Here is a 26,016-nt window from a genome sequence, read left to right as displayed (position 1 = left end):
TATTAATCATTAATATATGGTAAAGTAAATTGGCGATAAATATTCCTAAATCAAAATCAATATTTAAATGTACAAAGCATATGAATGTAAAAAAAAAAATCCATGCAGTTCAATAATAAATTGTTTTTGTTTAAAAAGCATTTATTTTACATGGAAAACTAAAAATGATACCTCTAGAAATGTGACAGTTGTACTGTTTGAAAAAAGAGACTTTAAATTCAGTGAGGACTGTGTCAGATTAAATTAACTCATTAACAGAACGGTGACTTGATTGGTCTGATATTGGTTTCAGGAAGCAAAGGAAGTTCTCAGTCTCTTCTGATCAGACAGACACACAACTCTTCCAACAAATGATCACTTTTATTTTTTTTTACTTCTTGAAAGTTGTATCCAGTTGGTATAAAACAGAGTGTAGTCTATACTTTAACATCTAGAATTACACAACAGGACAGATGACACATGAGACAGGAACAGAGTAAAAAACAAAGTGTGGACAGACAACAAATGTGAGAAGTGAAGACAAAGTTAGATTTACAAGTGGACAAAATAAAAGGATTATTAATCTGAATGCGTTTCTGAATGTGACGCCTCTCAAGGGTTTGTTCAGTTGTCGTCGAAGTGCCAACCCTGTCAAGAGCCCAACTCCTAACGGCCAGAACAAATATTCAACTCTGACAATAAATAACATTCATTCAGTGCAACACAACTTACATAAAAAACACAAAATACTAAACTGACAGTGACCTTAAATGGAGTTGCAAACCACCTTCAGTGGCTCATTAATGTCCATGACAGATCTGAATTATTCCAGGTGTGATGCATCAAGATGACCACGAAGGCATCACCTGGTCATTGCTCCACTGGGATACGGAGGAGAGCCTGATGAAGCAGAGGGGGTGAAGATTCTTCTCCCCCAGCTTTCATGCGTGTTATTTGGACTTTTACATGATTAATCCCAGTAAAAAACATGAACACGCAAAATAAGACTTAACTTTGATTCGGTTTGTTATTGGAAAGGTGAAGGTACCGCACTGGTTAACGTCATTAAACCGACTGTGATCGCAGCTGGTCACTGTGTCGGAGCAGGTGTGTGTATCAGGGCCAGGTATTGTAGATACTGGCTATGGATCAAGATGTACACAAACTGGGTTGTCATGGTGATTTTTTTTTTGTGGTATCAAAATAACAATGACCTCTTGACCTTTAGGCACTTGTGAAAATCGAGGTTAGGATTGGGGGAGGAGGAATGCATTATTTCAGAGAGTTTTTCCATAGATGACGTGTGTGTGTGTGTGTGTGTGTGTGTGTGTGTATTTGTGTACTATGTCTGAGCCAGCTGCAGTTCCTCCAGCCCATGCCTGCCCAGGTGATATCTGGCCAGGTCTTTCCTGGTAACCAATCCAACCACCTGTAGAGGGTCACAAAGGCGTAGTCAGAATAATCCCCATCCTCCCACCATCAGTTATGTGTGAGCACATTTGTTTGAAGACAAGAACACAAAGGAGGCGTGAGAAGAACACCAGTTACCCTGTTCTCATCATCCACCACCACCAGGTGTCGGAGTCCCAGTGCTCTGACCAGCTTAAACACTCGGGGCAGAGAGGTTTCCTGCAAACAAACCGCCTCATTTAAGGTGTGGTTTACAACTTTGTGACTTATTTCAAGTCATATTGATGAAATTAAAGTCAGATCAGTGCACAATGTGTCCGTCGTGTGTTTTACCTGTGGTACAGTGTAGGGTGTTGGGTTCATGAACTCAGAGAGGTCCATCATACACTCCCTCTCATCCTGGGAAACGTGGATGCTCTGGATTGGGGGGAAGCGGGGGTAGGCGTCCCTGAAGTCCTTCAGCTGGAGCTTCCTCTGGCTCAGTCTGGACCGGGCTAATTCCACAAACACCTGAAAGGAGAGAGCAGGATGCATCACCAGTGAGGAGTCTGAAGACAGAACACACGAACAGCGGGCAACGTCCTGGTCCTCTGACTGATCTCACCTTGTGCTTCAGGAGAACGATGAGCTGAGAGCGAAGGATGAGGCCACAGAGTTTTGCTGGCTGAGCAGGAGAGAAGAGCAAAAGAGGGAGGGATCATTGTTGGCTTCAGAACCAGAGCCACCCTGACCCCGACACCACGTACTTCATTGTGGTGCGACTTTACTGCTGATTTGAAGAGAAACAGCAGCTGAAACCAGCTGATCTGCTGCTCTGCGTGCTGTGTTTACCGCTGCTGATTGATTCAGGTCCCAATCCTCATATTCCAAAGCACCATATTTGAATTCCAAATACGGGTCATAAAAATTTGTAGTGACTGTCCTCTACTGGTTGAAAGTCATCAAAAGTAATTCTTTGCTTAAAATTACGCCTTAAGTTAAGCTCAATTCAAAGGAATTTACTAACTTTTACTATTATCATTGTGCTAAGCTAAGTAGCAGTAAGTTGGTCCTGTGGCTTTTCCCTTTAAGCCCCAACACACTTTTAAATGTGCCACACGTATTTGGAGAGGAGTTTTAGAGCCTTTTAAGCCACAGTGGATCCGAGCAGGTCTTTAATCTGTTACATCATACCTCATCACCACCAGCACCCTGCACCACCACAGGGAAACCATTGTGATTGGTGGAAGTGTTGCTCAGGACGTCCACGATAGTTCCCACCTTCTCTATCTTGTTCAAGCAGGTGACTGGTGAACTCATCACTTCTCTAGAAATAGAGGACAGTGAGGATGGTGATGGTGAGAAACCCAGTTGGTGATACACGTCACAGTTCTCTTACACGACACACCCATGGGTGGATGTGATCAAGATGCTCTGAGGTTTTTCCATCGATAAGCAGGAACCTACCTGGCAGTCAGCCAGTGGGAGGTGGCAGGAGCCTCCCAGTGCAGGAAGGGAACACTCTGCAGTTTAATGTGGATGTCGTACAGACCCTGAATCAGGAGAACACACACACACGTACTTATATCTTTGTGAGGACTTTCATTGATGTAATACATTCCTGAGCCCCTCTTCCTAACCCTAACCATCTCTACTGCCTGCCTGACCCTAACCTTGACCCTAAACTTAACCTTGACCCTAAACCTAACCATCTCTATTGCCTGCCTGACCCTAACCTTGACCCTAAACTTAACCATCTCTACTGCCTGCCTGACCCTAACCTTGACCCTAAACCTAACCATCTCTATTGCCTGCCTGACCCTAACCTTGACCCTAAACCTAACCATCTCTACTGCCTGCCTGACCCTAACCTTGACCCTAAACCTCACCATCTCTACTGCCTGCCTGACCCTAACCTTGACCCTAAACCTAACCAGAACCTGATTCTAACCTTGACACTAAAACCAAGTCTTGACCTTTGAAGATGTGAAGACCGGCTAAAATGTCCTCACTTTCCAAAAATGTCCTCGCTCTGTTGTTAAATATGTATTCTAGTCCTCAATATGTAGCAAGTACAAGAACACACACACTTCTATCTGGCGGCTGTTTGAGTTTGCCATGTTGGTTTTTGATGGGAACACCACCACCCCCATGTTGGGGGCCAAAACCCTTTGGTGTGTCAGTTTAGGACAGATGCATGAAGGAAGTTTCCTGTGTCCAGGCTGTTGGTCCAAACATGGGCTCTGCTCACTGTGCTGAATGCCCACACCTGTTCCCCCTGTGAGTCACTGGAGGAGGTTGGGTTAAAGTGCCGTCTTTGACGACTACCTTAGAGTGCTTGCTTTAGCTTCAGCTAAGCAGACAGACGAGACCCACGCCCTTCCTGTGTATCATGCACGTACAGAGTTCTCCCCAGGGAACTCTGTGGCCGAACCCAACCTTCATCCCAAACGTTTAGGCATCATGCTCACCTATTCAGCTGTCTACTTTTTATCCCCTGCCTCTCTTCTGAGGAGCATTGGCGGGTGCATGTCCTTCACGCACTACAGACTTATCCGAACAGTACACGCAACCTTGGGAAGGGTGACCAGCTGCCTTGCCTGAGTGAGCGTCTCACCAGACAACCCTCCTTCCTGTGGAAGTGAGGTAGAGGCAGGCTTGTTCTGAATGAAGACTGACACAATGTCAGCCCTCAATGTAGTGAGGGAGGGGAGTCTGGGGGTCCCACCCCTCCTGATAGAGACATCGCCAGTTGATGCGTTGATGTTAAAGCTTCTGATGAGGTCACACAGGGTGTGTTCTCCATAGTGAGATACTCACTCATGCTAATCAGTGAACTTCGCTTATGCAAGCAACCCTACGGTTTTTCATGTGGTTTTGGTTGGTAAAAATCGCTCCAGTGAACATCAACTGTCAGATGCACTGGACACACCGCAGCACCACCGCACACCTTCCGCCACAGGCACAGGAACTGTGTCACTTATGGAGTGTATACATCAGTCCCGTGGCTGTGAACATGACTATCATGGTGACACCCATGCCCACTTTTTTTAGCTCTTCTTCGAGGTTGTTGCTATGAGTCACCACGAGGAACCACTGATGAGCTGACTTGATTTATTCAAGATTCACCGGCTGAATCGACCACATGAGGTTGAATGTGGGTGTGTCTGGGGCGGGATGTGAGCTTGGCTTCACATGCACACGTTTCTAGGTAGACTGGTTTACATAGGACGTTTGTGCACATGGTTTTATGAATCAAGATGTTTTTGTGTTTCGTCCGTACCCCATCTACACTAAAACACAAAGTTTTATAAAAGAGGCTCCTGATCAACGCTCAAATGAACTGAGGGACAACTAAAAATAACCATCCCTGGAGCAGCCTACTCACCTGTTAATTATTTAATTCATGCAAATAAATACTGACATTTTGAATATATTTCACGTTTTCTATTGCAAGCACAGTACAAACTGGTCATCAGCCAATGAGGGAGGCCCAGTGTGGCTCAGCCCCTTTGCTCACCTCAACAAAGTAGTCTCCAACAATCTTGGCAGTCATCAAGACCAGCATGATGGGAAGACCATACGTGACGTTCCCTGTAGCCTCCACCATGATGACGGTCAAACTGAGCGTCATCCTCACAATGCCTCCTGCACAAACCACAGCATGACTTGACATTGATTGGTTAGAAGTTATATTGGAAAGATAGCAAATGGTTGACTGAATATTTAACATCTCCGCCAGAAGACTTGTGATTTTCCTGCAAAAGTCTAAAAAGAAACACTTAAATATGTTGCAGGTTGGAGGTTCAAGTTTCTTACCTAACTGAGCTGCTGCTCCGATCAAGGCGTATTTACCGGAGTCGGCCCAGATCTAAAAGAACACGTCCTGACGATTAAACACTGCAGCCAAACAAGTTATTTACACAAACTGATGCAAAGTAAGCTATGACTCAAAGTAGCCGGGAGACAGTTAAGTGATGTTTACAACCACAAAGTGATGACGGCAGCTAAACAGCTCATCCAGTTTACCCATCATTCTCTACAGAAGTGCTCTATTTTGGATTTTGGTACTCCTCTGGAGTTCTGACAAGATAGTATTCTTTTCCGTTTTACAGCCTCAAACAGAAAGAGGGCGCTGTGGTTTCAGAACAAAGAGTCTCTTTAAGTGAAAAAGAAGTTTTGGCTGATGGAGAAACTCTCATTTATATCATGATTCTGTTCTTGAGTCATCCCAAGCAGAAAATAAAAGCACACCTCAGTGACGAAGCAGATTCATACACAATTTACCAATGAATCTCTGTGTAGTCATGAAAACCAGCTCACAGGTGTGTGAAAGTAACATTCTCTGAAACGTCCCTTTACACATCACAAAATAAACACAAGTCTGTGATCAAACTGACCATTTTAAGTTCTAAATGAATGACGAGCTACTTGGTTTGATGCAACAAAAACTTGTATTCGAGAAAATCATTGTGAACCTAAAGACGTTTTCTCAACCCAAACTTAAGCAAAACACATTTACTCTAATATTCAGGTGTTTGTCAAACCAATTTCCACAACTTCTCTAAGATTGTCAGGAGTCATTTATTTTTCAAACTATTTGAAGACCATTTAAAAATTCCATGATTTTTCCAGGTTTGTCATCATAGTATGGAGGTCACCAATATTTGGACCTCAAACTGGAGCATCAGGAGTTATCTGAGAAACAAGCTGTGGCTAAACATTTACTTTTCCAATAATACGGCAACTAGATGTTAGCATTGGTCACAGAAGGAGAACAACTGATTCTAACTTTTAACTAAAATCAATTATTATGTAACCTCTCTGTCAATGTTGGGACCGAAATAAGGCAGTGCAGACACACACACACACACACACACACACTAAAACACTAACAGTAACTGATCCAGTGGCAGCGGTGATGGAAGCCAGCAGTATTCCACACAGTCTCCCCCAAGCTGCTCCTATTAGTAGAGATGGGATGAAGACTCCTGCAGACACAGCGAGGCCATAGGTCCAACAAGCCAGGAAGAAGTAGGTCAGAGTGAACAAGCCCAGGGTCAGAGGATTGTAGGATCCTTCACAAGGGAAGTGAGGACAGGAAGGTTACATCTTTAACATCACGCTGCCCTCTGGCTGCTACAAGTTAGCTGTGAGAGGAAATAACACACAAGCGCGCGCGCGCACACACACACACACACACACTTACCTGGTGGGTTGTGAAAGAGGCTGCGGACACTTCTCTCGGGAGTGTTGAAGAAGGCTGTTGCCATGGAGTTATACTCTCCATCCGCACAGAATAACTAAGACGAACCGAACAGATGAGAAAAGAGAAACAGATACTTACAGCTTTTCCTATCAGTTTTCTATTCTATATATTTTTATTTCTTATATTTTCTTATTCTATATAGTAATAAACAAACACTGAGTTGAGTTCAAGACCCCTCAGGTTCATCACTACCATAAATGAGCGTGGACAAGTCGGTTCAACTGAATGTGCCAGCTAGACACAACCAGCACTGCCGTGAACGAGTGCTGAACTCTATGAAGGTTAGTCAACTAAACAGGTTTAGTACTCCAACAGCCAGAGGGTCTCGGGGTCATTTATCAGCTTTGCAAACACGATTGAGGATGACTTGCAACATTATGTTGCTCCCAATAATTGGCTTATTTTATATCAAAATGAACATGAATTGTGAGATTTAAGCATTTCCTTACGACACTATGCTTTGCCTATAATCATACGTTGCTGTTGCTCCTTGTTTAGGAGAGAAAAACAAAGTTTGATTCATGATCCACATATTTTTTTGATGTATAATTTAGTGGGTGGGCGGCACGGTGGTGCAGTGGTCAGCACTGTCACCTCACAGCAAGAAGGTTCCAGGTTCAAGCCCTGGTTTGAGCATGGGGTCTTTGTGTGTGAGTCAGCATGTTCTCCTTGTTCCTGTGTGGGTTCTCTCTGGTACTCCAGCTTCCTCCACAGTCCAAAGACATCAAGAGGGGACGAGGCTGATTGATACTCTAAATTGACTGTAGGTGTGGCTGTGAGAGTGAATGGTTGTCTGTCTCTATGTGTTGGCCCTGTGATGGACTGGTGACCTGTCCAGGGTGAACCCCACCTCTTGCCCGAAGGCTGCTGGGATAGGCTCCAGCCCCCCCGCGACCCTTAACAGGAATAAGTGGAAGAAGATGGATGGATGGATGGAATTTAGTGGGCCACATGGATTAGTTAAAAGGCTTTAAGAGATTTTCATTCCCGCTTTGATCAGACTCTTCGGACTACTAACATTTACAGATCTGATTATTAACTATTTGCTGTAAAAACAAGATTCACTTTGAAAGACATTCAGCGCAAAAGGTCCTAATCTACATCAGTCAAGTAACACGTGTTGCATTATTATTTTTATATATGCATGTTACTATATAACTAAAAAGGTAGAACAAAAAATCCTAAACTCATCCTCAGCTTTCACAACCATCTGAATATTTTCAGAATCAGTGCCTGTGTATGCAAGTACCTGCAGTGGGTACTCCTCTTTGTGCTCTGGCCCCAGAGGCTGACAATCATTGGAGAAGTAGATCATGGTGAATGACACTGTTGCAGTCACTGCAGCCACCAACATGGCCTCCATTACTTGCAAACAGGGACGATGGACATACCTGACACACACACACACACACAGAGAAAAGCACAATGCAGTTATCAAACCAATGTTGTATTCAAATAAACTCAAAGACCAAGTCTTCATTTTCTTTCAGCAGCAGACTTCACAAAGTCCCAAGACAACCGAGCAGCATGACACTGAGTGAGTGGAAACCAGCTTATCTGCTGGATCTGTCCTCAGATGCATCGTGACCTCGTGGCCATATTGACATCAAGTGGAATCTTTATTATTGTGATCAAATGAGACACGAGTACACACCCGCATTCAGTGAGACAACAAGAGGGCATTTCCCTGGTCAGGGCAGCCCAGTCAGGTCATCTACACATCATGTCAACAACTACTCTGCTGTTGTCAAATGTCGGCTCCGACTATTAAAACGTACCCACATTGATTGTATTCACAGCATGACGTGATATTTTACAAGCTAAACCACCTTGAACACAGATTAAACTTGATTTCAAGTCCACACAATAGCTCATCATAATGGTTTCCAATTTACATCTTGTAAAAAAGAAATAACAAAAGATGTGTCGTAGTCCAAATACTATGAAGTCTGAATGAGACCAGTAATCAGCTAGAAGACATGCAGAGTGCAAACCTCAAATCAATCAATCCTTACGTTATCAAATGCCATTTTAAGTTAAGTTAAACACATCTTCCCCAAATTTAATGAGTTCTTCCTCGGGCCGTGCTGTACCCTTCCACCATGTTGAAGAAAAATAGGCCTCGTAGGCTGCGCTTCCATGTCATTGTCAAGCTATCTTTAAGGGAGCTGTGGCTAAAACAAGCAGATGTACATTCAGCATGGTGCTGTCATCTGGTTGGTGGAAAGAAAATAGATATTGTGATGTTGTCAGGTGGTGGTATAGGCGATGCAATTCATAGCTGTGGCTGTAAAACCAGGGGAAGAAGAGGAGCAGCTGTCTACCAGTGAAAAGTAAGAGCTCTTGAAGAATTACCTTGTGTTGGACAAGTTGTAACTGTTGTTCAGTATCAGCTCATATAAGCCCAGTTGCGTGATGTCCAGAGATGAAGAAAAAGTTTATGAATATCAGGATAGTTGTAGATCCAGTGAACGTTTAAGTGAACAGAAGGGCTTCTGCAGTTTTTTTTTTCCTCGAGTCTTTTCTAATGCAATACTTTAAACAGGGTATTAACATACATTGACAGGAATCCAACTACAATTTTTGCATAATCCTGCTAACAAACAGCAAAAAAAAAAAAAACAACAAAAAACCTCCATGCCAGAGGCTGTAATACCTTCAAGCAACAAAAAAAAACAAAAAAAAACCCAAGTTGTAAATACTTTAACACACAAATTGTTTTATTTTTATTGTAACCGTACTCCTCCAGACAAGGAACAAGTGGTAACTTAGTCTCCTCCCACATCACCCAGCTGCCAGTGATCGTACCTGTTCTCACTTTATGATTACTTAACACTTCAGTAACAAGATGTCAGGTCTTTGACAAGTTGATTAGAGCACCCAAGGGAGAAAAATCCCCACTTGCACTCTACCCTGTCTTTAGCCAGCTTGGGGAAATATTGGTATGCTACCATGTCTTGTTTTTGTTGGCATACACCAGGTAAATTGTTCAAGTGTCTATGAGAACCTTACCTGATCCTGAAAATGGTCAGCCAGTAGTTGAGAACGTTAAACAGAGCTCCCAGCATCCCACCTGCAGGGGAAAGTTAGGGCTGTGAAAAAAAACACACGTACGCACACACGAAGAAAAGCTAATAATCTGAGTATTTCCAGGAAAAAGATGCTTTACCTATAGCTCCCATGGCGATGAACAAGGGAATCTCATAGAGATTATATTCCACGCTCTGAGAAATGATACAATTGCATCATGCTTTTTAGTCACTAACGACTAGGGTTGCATAATTCCACCACTGGAACAAGCTGGAAATTTGGGCATAATTTATAATGACTGTATTTTCCTTGTCATGTAAGAGGTAAATATAATTCTTTTTAGATATTTCATAAGAACATATGTAAGCAAACATCTGTCAGAGACATTTTAAAGTTGAGTGGAACTTTAATGGACTGTCAGTGCATGCAGAGGGCGGGACTTCGAAGGCCCTGCAGTGACATGAAAGATGTTGTTAATTTGTGCATCTGATGGTAGAACGCAGTTAAATACAGTTAGTATAAATTATGTCCCGTTTATTCCTGATAATTCCACATATCAACATGAACTGCCCTACTTTATATTCCCTTTACTTCCAATTGAATGTTTCTAAATCTTTTGCAGAAATTTAACAAAAACTTTCCACCCCTTTCCAACTTTACTGGAATAATACACCCGACATTGAAAGGTTTCTCACCTCAATCTCAAAGCGTCCAAAGTTGATGAGACCCGGGTTGGAGAGTTCACCCCATTTGTTGTGATAGCCACTCAGGAAGAAGTTCAGGGTGAAGGTCGAGATCATGGAGGCAAAGAACTGCGGAAGGAAGAGGAAGGAGAGGAGGGAATGCAAACACTTCAACGATTCTTATGGATCCACTATGAACTCATGCAATCAGTCATAGTTTTATAAAGAGGGTGCAGACAGGATCACAACTCACAATCCTCCATGTTAGCATCTGGTTCCAGAAAGACGCTCCTTCCTCTAGAGAGAACAGAACACCACCTGTTGACCAAAGAAAGACAATTATTTACCAATCAAAACTACCTGATTCACTTTTTAATTGACTGAGTTGAAGCTCGCACAGACTTTCAGTCAATAACAAATTGGTGCCAATACTTGGCATCAGGCTCAAGGTGCAGGTACAGGGCCCTGAGGTGCAGGAGGGCCCGCCTTGGAAGAAGCCTGATTCCCTCAGCAATTACATACCTGAACAACAAACCCAGCTGAGTGCGATTATCACCGTTTTTCTTTTTTAATGTCTAAAGATGGTGGGAAGTGTTGTTAAGTCTATTGTTACGCTGTTGCGTCTTTTGCATTTTTGTCAAAAGTCAAAGTCAAGTCAAGCCTGACTGCTGGAAAATGGCCTCCGGTCATACATGAATATGAGGACTCAGTCGGAGTAGGCCTCACTTATACCCTTTTCACACTGAAAAACACGTGTCAACGCGGGTTGCCTTTTTCACACTGCAGCCGAGCCGAGCCGAGCCGAGCCGCTAAACACCCGGGTTGCTTGGTGAGTCGGTTGACGCAGGTCGAAATATCGAGTCAGCCCTTTCAGAGTGCCCAAAAACCTGTGTTAACCCGCGTTTTTGGTGCAGTGTGAAAGGGGCTTTAGTCGGCCTCTAAAGCGGTTTTAAAATCAGCCCAACTCTTCAGATCCAGGAAAGGAATAACAACAATAAACAACTACGATGAAGAAGTAAAGTTATCTGTCCCTTATCACACGCGCATCACCATCATTTCCCACGATGAACATCAGTATCGTATCAGTATACAGCTAGTACTCACCAAGCAGCGCTGACGCTGACAGGAAACATGATTCCATGTTCTCGGACAACAAGTGCTCTAAAGCTGATTAAGGCATGCAGCCATACTGTTCTTCTGAGGGCTTTATAGGAGCTAAACTGCCCTCAAAATTAAAGCAGATTAACAACAAAGAACACATTTATACTTTGATTAAACGTTTTTACCAACTGGTGCTCCAAATGCAGCTGAAACACCTGCGGCAGCTCCAGCAGACACAAAGTCTCGTTTTTCTGTGTCTCTCCTGAAGTATTCAAAGATCTACAAACACACACACACGCATGCAGGTAAAAATCTGTCTAGCACGCTTGAAATATCATTGCATTGAAATTTAAAATCTACAGAAAAAAAACATGCAGTCATCTGGTAGTTAAATGCTCTGATGAAATGGTCTTGAAATCAATTTGACACCTAATCTACTGTTCAGGTTCTCAGGCTCCAAAATCCGAATTCTGACCTTGAAGTCTCTTTTTAAAGAGGTGCTCCTTCCCTGGGAGACTCCTGCAGCGACAACAGCACCAGAGTGAATCATGGGACCTTCCTGAGGGATTGTGGGTAAAAACAAGACAGATATGAGAGGGAATTCTTCGAAATTTTTTATTTACACAAAAGTTTATGATCATATACAGTCAATGAATACCATCGAAGCAAAAATGATGTTGTAAAAAGGGTCGGGTGATGGTGGAAAACCCTTTCAAAGACCAGAGATTGACTCTGATGGGAGAGGAGACAGGGATTGCGCGCTGCTCTACAGCGGGACAAGATTTTATCCATTTTAAATTGTAAGGCTACATCAATATTTTACATTGAACATATTGTAAAACTTTTTTTTATTTGCCAATTAATGCACAAGGAGTTAACATGGCAGTAAATGAGACCTGCAATTGTTATCGATGAGAAAGTGCCTTTTTTTAAAGTTATTAAATATTTTCGTTGTATGTGACTGTTCATGTGTGACAACTATTTTTTATTATTTCTTCAACCACGTAGACTCTGCGCTTGTAGTATGAAATGGGCTTTAAGAATAACCTTGACTCAACTCTTTGAGCAAGCCCTACTGTGGAGGTGATAACGTTCAACAGAACTTTGTGATGCGTTATCCCCAGATGGGTGCACCCCATCGCTTTACACCCTTGACCTGAAGATGCAAACGAAGGTTTAGAGGGTTTACGCTGCTCACCTTTCCAACTGCAAGACCACCGACCACTGAACAGATAACGCCACACACTTTCACCAGCAGCGTCTGAGGAAGACAGCCAATAAAGACATAAAGCTCCTTCATATGTGAAGAGTATTTGACATGTGTGCGTGTTTGCATGTAATTGTGTGTGTGTGTGTGTGTGCGTATGTGTGTGTGTGTGATGTGTGTGCGTGTACCTTGAGTCGAACCACTCTTGGAATCTTGACTCCGTTCAGGTAACATTTGATTTGAGGAATTCCACTTCCTGCTGCTATTGGCTGAAAGAGGGAGGTGGTGAGACCTGCTTTATTTATGAAAACAGGAGTCAGATCTGCATGTGTGTACTGAATGTTGTGCGTATTCCTGGATACGGTTAAAATCTCTCACTGGCACGACAACACAGTGCTTAACCAGGGTGGCACGAAAAGAGAAGGCTTCTTATTTTCAGAGTGATACACGATGGAGAGAGAAATTCTCAGACATGCAGCTGTCTCTTAGGAATTTACAAGTCCAAATCCGTTTGATTGACAACGCAAGTCAGGAATGTGACTTAGTGAGTGTGACTCAACACAATGTTTCTGTAACATCTTCTAAATCTACTTGGGGAATTTACAAAACTCACACGCTAAAACTGAAATAAAAAAGATGTATTGTGTTTGCAAACCTCGTGGTAATCAACAAAAAGACCTCTCACCTCAAAAAAAGCAACTATGATGGCCCCCACCATGACAAAAGCCGAGTTGAGAACGGCCCAGAGGATGAGAGAGATCGACAAGCCACCAACATCTGTAAACTTGTTGATGTCTGAGGGGGGGAGGTTAAAGGTCAAGGAAAGGTTTAGAGGTGCTATTCCTAAACTGTTAATCAATCAGGGGTGAGGGTAGCTGTTGTGAGCGGAGGGGGGGATGGGTAACCATCGTACACTTGCAAAAAGAACAAATCCAACCAACTCCACAGATATAAAACAAGCCTGCCCCCCCCCCCCCAAAAAAAGTGATGCATGAAAAAAAAGTCCTTATTCCAGCAAATAAGAAAAGATGGTAGTTAAAAAGCTTTATCTACAGGCAGTAAATCTGTCTGCACTTCAAAACAGGATCAATCAACACGACACGCGGGGTGTTCCTTTATCAGCTATTCAAAACAAATAATCCACAAAGGTCAGAAGTCTGATCTTAAATGTATTCCTCTGTTTACTGCACTGTCACTGCTCTAGTCGCTCTATCTCAGTGTGTTGTGCACAAAAATATAAGGATACTTTGTTTGATAGCCTGGTATTTGATTCCAGCCACTTGCTCCACAACAATGTCTATGAAACAGGCGATGAGGCCCGTCAGGAAGCCGATCAGACCACACACAACCCACCGACTGATCTCCAGACAGCGGAAACCCTACAGAACAGAGGAGACATGAGACAAGAACACAGGAGATACAGGAAAAACAGGGTGTATCAAGACAAACCACCACAGGTGATGCAAGGAAGGCAAGAGAACGTATACACTCAGTATATGAGATCCTTCCTGCTCCGCTCACCATGTAACTCATCCTCCTCTCTTCCTCCAGAAACAGCTGGTTCTCAATGTTATCATAGTCCAGACTCTAGAGACACACACACACGCACACACACACACACAGAATTTAAACATGGAGATAAAAGCAAAAAGGGACACGTTGTCTCATCACAAATCGCCTGATTCATTCAAATTACTGATCATTTGTAAAGGTTATCATGCTGAAAAAATCCTCATAAAAAAAAGCACACGGTGCAGAAAAACGGGATGAGACAAAATGGCCATTTACAGCCAACAAAAGGCAGTGTGGGGGGGGGGGTTCAATTATCTAAATATGTTTATAGATCCAGTAAATGGTCATCTAACTTCTTCAAAAAGTTCAAAATGTAGTATATTCTTTTCTTTTTTTTTTAAACGTCACAATCTTGTACAGCGACATGTTCTGTGAGACTGATCGACATCTCCTTTGACAGCCAGGAAAGAGTCACCAGGAACACAAACAGCAGCTTGTAAGACATAACACTATTTTAAAGTTGATAAAAAAAATACTTAAGTGAAAAAATTCCTGATAGATATTGTAGGATTATTATTCGTGAGAGCAGCGTCGCAAACATGGAACAGATCAGGCCACTTGGCTAAAATGCATCAGTTAGCGACGGAGATCGCAACAATGTGCCAAGTATCTTAAATTTAAAAATAAGAACGAATCAATGGTGGCCGTCCACTGTAAATACAAACAAACAAAACAAAAAACTCTATCCATTTTTACTTAATAGTCAATGTCCCTCTTGCCTTAGAATTTCAAGCTTTCAATCTAGTTGTGGTAATTTTGAAAGAAAAATTAACTTTTGAATCATCCCAAAATTACCTCAACTTGTCCGATTAAGTTTAATCATCCCAAAATTCGAAAGCAACCTGGACACCAACCATATAAAGTAAAAACATGATTTTTCTTTTCTTCTATAGAGTAAAAAAAAAAAAAAACATGAGCTGAGTATATTACAAGAAATAGCACCTGTGAGAAATCTTTATTGTTACATAAATCGGCACTTTAGCGACATCGCCTCATTCACTCCTGTTTCATGTCGTCCCACTCTTGGACGCTAGAGGGCGCCGTGATATGAACTGAAGCAAATGAGAGTTATACCTCAAATTTAAGGGACAGCAGCTTCTCATTATGAGGGATTTCTTTAGGCCGCCCCCTTGGAGAGTCCTGCAGAGAAAAGTGCAGATGACACCGGTTACCATGGCAACAAGGACCTATGCTTATCACTGACCCCAGAGCTGTGAGTTAAGGCAAGAGAGATTAGTGTTGTGGAGAATGCTACAGCAAACACATGCATACAAGTCAGCTACAGTACATTCACATGCAGTGTTAGGAGGGCCTGGGTCACACAGCTGTGGCCCCACACACAGAACCAAACCTTCTAAAGAGAACATTCCAGACAAACAGAAAAAAAAGAAAAAAGAAAAATCACATGCATCAAGTCACAAACTGAGCTGAGAGTCACATGACTGCTCTGGGACGCTGGTTGGAGTCTGAAGCACCAACTTTTGCTTCTCTTCTGGGATCCAAGAATACATCCCAGGGACCTCTGCTGTGGTTTCTTTGGCATCTCTGGGATTGTTTGACAGCACATTATGAAACTGTATGAAGAGCTTCAACTAAATTAATCTGTCACACAAACTGACAAGTCCTAGCCTCCATTTGGACACTGAGACTCTTCAGTAACCTGCCTGTAGTAACATGCCAACTTCTGGGGGAATTCACAGAGCCGAACAGGAAAATAGAGACCCTTCTCTCCTCTGTGGGTTCGTGAGGGAGTCGAGACCCTCACAGACCTGCCGACCGCTAGTTAGCTTGGCACGGTGAATGGTAGTGCTGACTTCATGCAGCACCAGAATACACTGAAGAGGAACTGCAGGTTTTAGAAGCTGTGGGGGTACGATTAGGCTATGCTAAAATGCTAATGCCATCCACAAACTGTGTATTTGAATTTGATATCTTTGTACCTCTCGAGCATCGTGGACATTTAAAAAGCTTTTCCAGACGTGGAAATATCCATTTTCATATCCGATTGCATCACTAGGTTTTTCATGACTGCATGAAATGCGAAAACTATCTGCGGTTCTCACATTTTAATTGCAGTTTACAAAGACACACACACACACACACACACAGTGAGTTTTCTCAGCAGCCCATGATTCACAATGCATCACAGCAGGAACCAGAAAGTCCTAACACACGCTTCCACGCACACTGGACGGACGAGCCGGCGGTTGTTGAGCTGATCAGGCTCATCAGCAGGTTGTTTCAGTGCGATCGTTCCTGCCTTCGACAGCCAAACCTAAGTACCAATACGCCCCTCCACCTGATCTCAGACTGCATCACATATATTCTACATGTAGGTGTACATTAAAAAACAAAAACAAAAGAACTGTCACTTAAAATGCATACTTGGTACATTGTCACTGCCACTGCCTCACAAACACTGGCTGACTAGATTTATGTGTTCCTGACACACACGCCTGTGATTCATAGTCATGAAATGACAACCATTAAATCCCCCGGTGTCCTGTTTGGTATGCTGCTGTCAGGAGATATCATCGGGTCACTTCCCTCTGATTGGCTTGTGGGTGGATTTAAGTCGATGGATCTAACTAAAGATTTCAGATGGAGTGATGGCTTGATTGACAAGGGCGACAGACACAGAGAAAGACAGTGTTCAAGCTCGGGCTTTACCTCATCTGATGTCATCTCCTCCTCCAAATCCACCGTGCTGAGTCTGCCTATCTGAAATACACCACCGCTTCCTCCAGCCAGCTACAGACGTCACAGACAGCAACAGAAAAATTGTGTGTGTGTGTGTGTGTGTGTGTATATATATATATATATATATATATATATATATATATATATGGGGACATGTTGAGCTATTTGTAGGACGTCGTGTTAACACATTCTGATATCCAGCTACAATTGGCAGATTGTTATGGAACTCCCATGGCCAGCAGAATATTACCAAGTCCTACTGGAGCGGCAGAAATAACACTTTCCAATTTACCAATATTCAAATAAAGAGAAAGTACAACTCCACTGGAGTGAAAATAAAACAGCAACAGTAATTCAAGTGGAACACAAAGGGAAGGTCGGTTAGCTCTCAGTTTTACAGAGAGAAAATAGAAACAATCACATTAACGCACAAAGCAATGAAGGTTTCCTTTTCCCTTCATTCCATATAAAATAATTAATAGACTACATTTGTAGTTGTGTGATGCTGATTCTGTAACTGGAGGGATGTTTTACAGTTGCAAGACACACAGCTGAGCAAAGATTGAATCATAGTCTCCAACACACAGAATGACAATAAAAAGAAACTGTTGACAAACTGTAACTATCATCGGGCTCTCTTTTTTCCTTTTTTAGATGATTATAATTGGTCGATATCTGCAAAAACTAGGCTGATTTAAGAAAAAAATGTCTGCACCGTCCACTAAGAAGTTCAAAACATCATTCATGTGTGTACTTATCAATACTACCTAGTATAAAGTGTAAATAAGCAAACGGGGACAATGCAGAAAATTGACATTACAGTCAAATAAATGTTCTTTAAAATACAGCAATTTTGTGACTCATTTGTTGTCAGAACTAAGTAGTTACTTCTTATCTGATGAAAAACAGTTAAAAACTACATTTGAGAGTCAAATATACATATTTACTTGTCTTTGCTGGTGCTGCTGATATTCTGGGTTACTCTAAGGCCTGTAACAGATTCAAAATGTGATTGTATAAACTGCGTAGGAGTGTGTGTGTGCCTCATGTTCCTTTTTTTTTTCTTTTTGGCCCAAAATCGCTGAGTGTGTTTGGGATTGCATGACAAAGATAAAAACTATATGAAAGAGGAATAAGGAAGCTGGAATTTCCAGTGGGTTTCTATTTTAGCTGGACAGCAAACTTCTGTAAATCCAGTTTTAATCGTTCTTCTATAGGTGCGAGTCATTTTATTACAATTTTTTTCCTATTTACAAAATATAATCACGTGACGATATTACCTGCAGTACCTTGTCGCCTCCAATGGTTTCATTCCAAATCGAAACATTTACATGATAATCGTGGTTCTTTCGAGTAAAGACTATCCTAGAAGTATGTTACTGCACCATCTGACCGCATTTTCTTTTCCTAAACCTGCCTCGAGGAAATTTGCTAGCAAGGTAATGGAAGAACTAACGTTAGTTTATTAAAAAAAAAAAAAAAACGCTCCTGAAAGTATTTTATTTGATTTTTTAATAGCTTACTGATTTTAATCTCATGCGTCATGTAGATTGTGTAATTGACACTAATTCAGTTACTTGCATTAAGTTACTTTTCGCCTTGAACAGTGCTTGTCAATGCATGCTAGCCCAATAGTGAATTAAGCCATAAGACATGAAAACACGTCCACAAAGTAACCCATTGTTGCTCACAATGCACCGAAATTCCTCGCAAGCCTCCGTGAGCCATGCAGCGTTTAAACCGTGACTCAAGTCAAAGCTTCTGGTGGTTAATAAACCATGACACAGCATCTTGTTGTCATTGCAGCAGCCAACAGCTGTTAGCCACCATGCTAGCTCTACCTGTCTGGATGATTTGGGCTTCTCAGAGCCGTTCAGTAACGGAGTACCCTCCGTTGCTGCCCCGGACTCGTCGGCTCGGCTGGACCATGACACTTTCTTGGTGATGTTAGCCATGCTGGCCCCCGGTGGCTCGCCCCTCGTACCGTCGTTGAGTTATTTCCTTAATTGCTGCTAGCTTGCTACTGCCATTCCTCTTCAGCTCCCCATGGTCATCCCTGCAACTCGTGACGCTTTAGTAAAGCTCGCGCGCAAGCCCAGAAATGGATGCGCTGGATGCTGGGACTTGTAGTTCTTTTTTTGTCATTTTAATTAAATAATTATTATAATTTCTATTTCTTTTTATGATCAGCATTTTTTCCACTTAAAATCCCAATTTTTCATTGTTTTTTTTTTTTACACTTTAATTTTATATTACTTGATAATTATTTCCAACATAACAATTTATAACCATAATGGCAATATAAAGTTAAGTGTCATGTGGTCTTATCTTTGCGAGTGTGTGTGTGTGTGTGTGTGTGTGTGTGTAGCTGATTTGGCTTTAAGAATGGGAGTGGGAAAATTCTTTAAGTACCCCTCCATTCAAAAACAGTTTGGAAGCCAAGCCTGCTCCATTATTTTGCCGACTCAAGTACGTGTAAGTGAAGTAGAAGACATGTTGTTCAGCAGTTTAACCTGTGAGATGGAAAATCTAATCAGTTTCTTGAATTTTGAATGAGGGAAAAGGAGTGCATGACATTTTAAGATCAAAAGAATTAACCCAAATCCTCTCTTAAATAATTCTGGTCAGAAACTCTTAAGTACAAAAACACCAGTTTCATCAAGTTTGTGTTATTTATTATTTAATCAGTGGTGGGAAATCTAAATTATAGCTCACTCAATTGCAGCAAAAAAATTCACAGTTGTACTGGATGTGAGGAACCCCACCTCTAGTTTGTTTTGTTTAAGGGTTTATTTCTCAACTCACTCCATTTAAAACAACCAGTTTTTGTGTTTGATCTTTGACCACCATAAATTCTTGAGACGTGACGCTGTTCCCACAATATGCGGAAACACTTTTATAAACCAGCTTCAATCAAGGTTAACCTGCAGCAACGTACATATATTTTTTTAAATAAGCCACACAAAATACTATAGTTATTGCATTTTTATGACTTTATTAAATGATTTGATTAAAAACACATTTTATGAGATAATGGAGGCATTTTATCATAATGCTAACAAACAGGCATTTATTTCAATGAAAAAGAAAACGTTCAAGTTTAAGATTTGAACATAAACTGATGCACAGATTACTGAGTCATAAAAATGGTGAGGCCTGATCAGCTTTAGTGTCTATAGTGTTTGATAGTGAACTAAAATGTGTCACTAAACTACATTATCATACAGATACAACAGAACATCAGTTAATTCATTTTGACAAATATATACTGTTATTAGTCTATAGCCATGTCAGTGACTGACAGGTGAATCAAACTGAGTTTATGTTTCCAAAGATAGTCTGCATAGTGCGACTGTCTGGCAATCACACACAATGTCAACAGGCACCAGTGCACACCGTCTCTTCATTAACTGGCAGCCCAGCAAGAAAACTGTTTTTGCAATCACGCTCTTCCAATGAATCCCCTTAAAGAGATACTTCACCCCGAAGGTGTATTTTTTCTTTTAAGTACTCGCAAATACGTGAATTTGGCTCCCTTTTTTCATTGCTGCGTCACTTTTGTTTTGAGTCCAGAATGCAGCAAGAGCCAGCAACATATATATTTAGCCTTAAGCTAATGGCGCCCCAAAAAACAGCAAAACTGTAATAAAATGTCAGTCCATAAGTGCGTCATCTGGTGTGATGCATATCTTTTTTATCCAGCTGTCAACACAAACACTTTGAGTCGAGCTAAAAACAAGCTCACTGCAACTCTTCCGGTTCAAAGCTTGTTCAATGTTTTGGTTAAGTGCATTATTTCGAACCATCTTGCTCACAGTCCTCCATGGTCATTCATGGTAGCGCCCAATCAGAGAGATCTGAAAGTGGACATTTTTGGACAGTTTTTAATTTTTTTTTTGTAGTTGTTTGCCATGGAACGGCATAAGCTTCAAGCTAATTGTGAATGGCTGGCACTTGCTGTATACTGGAGTCACAAAAAAGTGGTGCAACATCCATCCACGCATTTTCTACTGCTTATTCCTGATAAGGGTCACGGGGGGTGGAGCCTATCCCAGCAGCCTTCAGGTGAGAGGCAGGGTTCACCCTGGACGGGTCACCAGTCCATCACAGGACCAACACACAGAGACAGACAACCATTCACACTCACAGTCACACCTACGGTCAATTTAGAGTATCAATCAGCCTCGTCCTCTCTTGATGTCTTTGGACTGTGGGAGGAAGCTGGAGTACCAGAGAGAACCCACACAGGAACAGGGAGAACATGCAGACTCACACAGAAAGATCCCATGTTTGAGCCGGGACTCGAACCCAGAACCTTCTTGCTGTGAGGCCACAGTGCTGACCACTGCACCACCGTGCCGCCCAGTGATACAACAGTGTAAAAAACAAAACAATCGGCACCTTTTGAGTATTTGATAGGCAAACACACTTGTGATCAGACACAGTGCTCCAAACACTCACATGCCACCTGCTGCACCTCCCCATGTACCTTCTTTACATCCTCCATGCCAAGCACCACCCCTCGAGGTACACCTCTCCCCTCGACTATCCCTTCTACCTCTGACAAGGTCAGGACCCTATTCCATATCCTGAACCCTGCAACCCAGCCAACAAAACCTTCTGAAGGGTCAAATCCCCCTCCAACATTATCTTGCTCCTGTCCTAGTACCACGGATCCGCCTCCGGGAATCTCCCAGCCCTTTCTAAAGCTGGAGCCTGAGGAGGTGAGGCGCCCGTCGTTGTAGTGCCAAAAACGTCCCTCGATGGAAGACCAGAGAATGCAGAGGTGGTGCCAGTGAGAGTCAAGGAGGGATTTAACAGGGAGACGACGAAAGGTAGGGTCTCCAATGACAAAGTCCAGAGAATGTGAAGAAGAGTGGGAGGAAGACGAGGAGGGATATGGAGGAGAAGATGAGGAGGACGCATAGGAGGATGAAGGAGAGGGGTTGCGTCCGTACAAAACTAACTGGTTGTCATTGTCATGCGTGGCATAGGAGAGCAGTGTGCCGACATATGAGGTGTCCACACGGAGCCACAAACACACGGAAAGTTCAGGAAGGTCTGGAAGACTTAAGGAGAAGGTGACATAATTTTCCACAGAGGCTGAGGGGAAGAGAAGCATGGAGTCCACATTACAGACTGCAAAGAGAAGACAAGAGGGGGTAGAAAGGGTTAAAAACAGTATTTCTTTCTCCTGAGTATTAACACACATACACCACTGGAAACACATTAGGCGACTCCCACTGCAGATATGATATTTACTCACTGGTTGCATCCTTCTTGGGGGGTGGCTGTGCTGGGATCTTGTGCCTCAGAGGAAGCTGGAGGAAGTTATGGATCACTGAAGAATCCACTTTTGACTTGCTTTCTTCCTCTTCTCCTTCATCCAACCAACTTAAACTGGATCGATGAGACTGAGACTGGACCTGAGGAAGTACATCTGAGGCTTGAGGCTGTTGAGTCCCCAGTCCGGTCCTGCTCTGTCTCTCATTATTTGGTTCAGGGAGATTTTGAATCTTGGACAGGGACTGAAGCCAAGAGGGGAGGTTGGTGTTGTGGACCTGGTGGGGTTTCTGAGGATATGATCTTAGCTGGGGTGACTGATGGTGAGACTGTATCCGCCCCTGCTGGATTTGGAGAGGCTGTGTCTGAGCCTGGACTTGAATCTGTGACTGGGGACGGTGAGCATCAGGCTCACGCTGTGGCAGATAGACGATAGACTTTGAATGTGAGTTTGGGTATGGGACTTGTGTCCGTGCTGCTAGCTGAGGTTTCTGGTCCTTTGACATTGTGGGATGCTGATACAGCTGAGGGGAGTTCCTGATGCCTGCTGGTCTGGGTTGAGTATGTTCTGTAACAACCCTTCCAGGTCGCCCTGCTACGTCAGTCTGGCCCCTCCTGTACGGGCTGTAGTCTTGCAGAGGTGTGATGTGAGAGTTAAGGGGCCCTCCCACCTTCTCCGAATCCCGGGTGTTACCCCATCCCTTCATCTGAAGGATTTCACCAAGCCGCCCCTCCAAGCGGGTCACACGGTGTTCCTGATTTTTCAAGGAGTCGTGCAACCCTTTAAGACCGATTAGCAGCTCGTCTCGTTGAACTTGAAGGGCTGCCAGTCTTTCCTCTTGGCTCTGGAGCTCTAGGGTGAAATTGGAGAACTCCTCACCAAGAACAGTTTTCTGTGTCTGGCGGCGGTTCTCCCTCAAGTTCCTCTCCATCAAAGCCAGACGTCCCTCCATCCGGTTGCTCTTCCTCTCCAGTTTCCTATTCAGTTGTCTTGGATGACGATAAGAAGCATGAAAAAATGATATTGTCAGTTTGAATGGGGTATAGACAGAGGGTATATTGACATGAAGCAAAATATAATGCCTTACGTACAGTAAAAGGCTGACATGAAATGTTTGTATACAACAATTCTATATTTGAGCAGTGCCCATACCCTAACTTGACCAAGTTCTGAGGATAAAATACTTGTTATTATTTGAGTTAATCCAGTTTACAGACCACAAACACATTAAGATAGTGACCATTTATCAGAGGTCTAACCTGAAACCTTCTATCTCCTGTGTCGTGCTCTGCTTGAGGTGTTCAAGGTCCTTTGACATGTGGTAGTAATGGTTATTCAGGGCCTGAACATGGCTCTCGAGCCCCCTGGTAGAGTTTCTGTTCTGGTTCATGACCATCATGTCCAAACGAGCCTGGGTCAGTGCCTGGAACTGCTGGAACTATCAGAGAGGAAATCTCTTGAGCAGTCATCACTGTTGCATTATACAGTACTTAAAAAAAAAGGATATGCCATCAGAGAATTCTTTTTGTACCTTCAAAAATCATGAGGTAAAATCGATCCTATTCCTTATACAATAAGACTGCAAAACGACCATGACATGCCTGCTATGTGATGGAGGAACAATGATAATCATGCTGACACATTTTTAATGCGTGCCCTTGAAGGGCCAAAACTCAAGCTAAATGGTGAGTCACAGTCAAGAGCTAAACGCAACGCTTAAGTCAATTAAATGTTGTTTGATGAGTGAATGTAACCATCATAGCTTCAGCTACCCTGAACCCCCCCCCCCGCCCACACACACACACACACACACACACACACACAGGGCAAGATTCTTACCAACCTGTTCACCGAGCCGTCTCAGTTTCTGGGACAGAGGGTCGTGTCTCTGCACCTGTACAGGCTGCATTTGGATCAGAAGCATGAGGATCATGATCAGGGGCCACTGGCTGGGCCTGAGGCCGCCCATGGTGGAGCGCAGGAGGGGATAGAAGCAGCTGTGAGCCTGTATCCTCTTTTCAAAGTGTGGAGGTGAAACAAGTGAAGCTGAGCACAGATGAGAAAGACACATAGCTACAAAGGGCTGGTCTTCACACACACACACACACACACACACACACAGACACACACACACACACACACATATACACAAATACACACGCGCGCACACAAAATGGAGACACAACAAACAAATGCATGCTTACACACACACACACACAAAAGCACACCTACTGGCGAGGATAAAAACATACTTTCCTCTTCCCCCCCAACATCATTGGGGAGCTGAGAAGCAGAACGATTTAACAGATTCTCTCCTGCACAAATGAAGAGGAAGAAGAGAGAAGCAAACATGTTGAAACAAAGTACTGGCTAATGGCCAGTGTCAGTTTAGAGTAATGAAAAGTTCTGTTGCGTCACTATGAGAATTACCTTCTTTCATGGTCTCAATGTTACATTTGTCACTCTGGACCCATTGCTCAGTTTTGGAGTTGTTTGGATTTCTGTTTTTGTTTTGTTTTATTTTTTATAAATCACCTTGGCCAGAGATCATTGCAGACTTTTATGTCATTATGAGGTTGTTTTTCTTGGATAATACAAACAAAATTCATTGAAAGTTTCCTTCCTGTATCAGACATTATTGCACTTTAATCAAACAGCACAAGAAGCACTTTACACACACATACAGTTTTCGGCAGAAACACTATACATTATATTCATCAGCTAAACTACAGAAATGTCGTTTATATAGCAAAAGTATTTGAACATTTTAATAGCGACATAGAAAGAGACAGCAATACGGGCTCCCTGCGTAGCACGCAGCACAGTTAGCCGAGTCATTGCGCAATCCCTGGTGAGGCTCAGCTGCCTGGTGCCTCACCGCACGTCTCTTCTCAGTATTGAACGATAAATATGAAAAATCTGTGATTTTGAATAAAAAATAACTCAAAACTGGTTTAGTTAAAAGCAAAATAACTTTATAGTACAAATCAAAGGATAAATGCAATAATTACATTTATTTTCTTCAATTTACATTTTTTTCTTTCCATGATGTCAGGTGAGGCACGGCCTCACTTGCCTCCCCTGACCGCACGTCACTGAGTAGGGTATAGGTAGGAAGAAGAAAAAAAACACCCCTCCCTCCTCCACGTCATCCTTCCTTTTTCACTTTGCCATGTGACTTCTACTCAACCTTTCTGATCACCCTTTAACTGCTGCTATTACATGAGGAGAATCTGTGGTCCTCTGTCTCAGTGTTCGTGCTTCACTCTGTCAATATCAGTACCCTGCAGGGCTCCGCCGGGGCTTCTTCTCCGTGTTTTCTGACGGCTGGAATCCAAACAGCAGTTGTCCACACACGTCTGGCTGACTGACTCAGTGACACCCGTGGAGTGGATCATGTACTTGCACATCCCTATTTTGCTGTGAGAGTTCTCGCTAACGTAATTGACATGAAGTTTCCTGTCCTCCACAGTTAGGAGCCACGCTTAGCACTTCCTGTTGTTGAGGTTTACTTCACAACACTCTGTTCCTCAGTGGGACCTGAACATTGTAGACTAGCAGGTCTGCTTTGAAAAATTGAGTGATGAAAATAATATGCATACGCTACTTTGCTCATAACTGCAGTCTGAGGATGAATGAGTATAAATACCACCACGTGTTAGTACTGAGAGTTACTTCCTTTCATAAGGGAGCAGTATGCACTCGTTGGTAGTTTCACTTCCTGACGTATGTTGAAGAGCCACTTTTGGGTGAAGGACGCAACAGTCAGCCTTCACTTGCACTACAGCTTTTCAATTTTATT

General features: G+C 42.8%; 2 protein-coding genes across 4 annotated transcripts; both read right to left on the bottom strand.

Moving 5' to 3' along the window:
* Window positions 1-341: 341 nt before the first annotated feature.
* Window positions 342-19,010, bottom strand: clcn7 (Cl-/H+ antiporter 7). 2 transcript variants are annotated; one of them, XM_086185140.1, is made up of 25 exons: window positions 18,772-19,010; window positions 16,901-16,981; window positions 15,305-15,370; window positions 14,180-14,245; window positions 13,905-14,037; window positions 13,344-13,453; window positions 12,847-12,927; window positions 12,650-12,712; window positions 11,927-12,010; window positions 11,637-11,730; window positions 10,604-10,668; window positions 10,363-10,479; window positions 9,807-9,861; window positions 9,650-9,710; window positions 7,887-8,028; window positions 6,578-6,671; window positions 6,265-6,446; window positions 5,188-5,239; window positions 4,889-5,016; window positions 2,836-2,921; window positions 2,563-2,695; window positions 1,994-2,053; window positions 1,723-1,899; window positions 1,528-1,608; window positions 342-1,408 (listed from the first exon to the last, which is right to left on the bottom strand). In XM_086185140.1, the coding sequence occupies exons 1-25, from the start codon at window positions 18,883-18,885 to the stop codon at window positions 1,322-1,324; spliced, it is 2,412 nt and encodes an 803-aa protein (XP_086041266.1). In that variant the 5' UTR covers window positions 18,886-19,010; the 3' UTR covers window positions 342-1,321. The 2 variants fall into 2 exon arrangements, with proteins under 2 accessions (XP_086041266.1, XP_086041267.1); XM_086185141.1 differs by lacking the exon at window positions 16,901-16,981.
* Window positions 19,011-19,942: 932 nt separating this feature from the next.
* On the bottom strand, window positions 19,943-24,369 carry ptx4 (pentraxin 4, long). Of its 2 annotated transcripts, none has more exons than XM_086184784.1 (4): window positions 24,058-24,369; window positions 23,474-23,646; window positions 22,197-23,203; window positions 19,943-22,069 (listed from the first exon to the last, which is right to left on the bottom strand). In XM_086184784.1, exons 1-4 carry the CDS (start codon window positions 24,283-24,285, stop codon window positions 21,366-21,368), a joined length of 2,112 nt encoding a protein of 703 aa, XP_086040910.1. In that variant the 5' UTR covers window positions 24,286-24,369; the 3' UTR covers window positions 19,943-21,365. The 2 variants fall into 2 exon arrangements, with proteins under 2 accessions (XP_086040910.1, XP_086040909.1); XM_086184783.1 differs by having other exon boundaries at window positions 23,474-23,652; window positions 24,058-24,368.
* Window positions 24,370-26,016: the final 1,647 nt, after the last annotated feature.

Source organism: Aulostomus chinensis, chromosome 18 (assembly GCF_037954235.1).
Source record: "Aulostomus chinensis isolate RoL2024-O1b breed Wild chromosome 18, RoL_Achi_v1.0, whole genome shotgun sequence".
In the NCBI taxonomy this organism is placed as follows: domain Eukaryota; kingdom Metazoa; phylum Chordata; class Actinopteri; order Syngnathiformes; family Aulostomidae; genus Aulostomus; species Aulostomus chinensis.
This window is presented reverse-complemented; position numbering and strand designations above follow the sequence as displayed.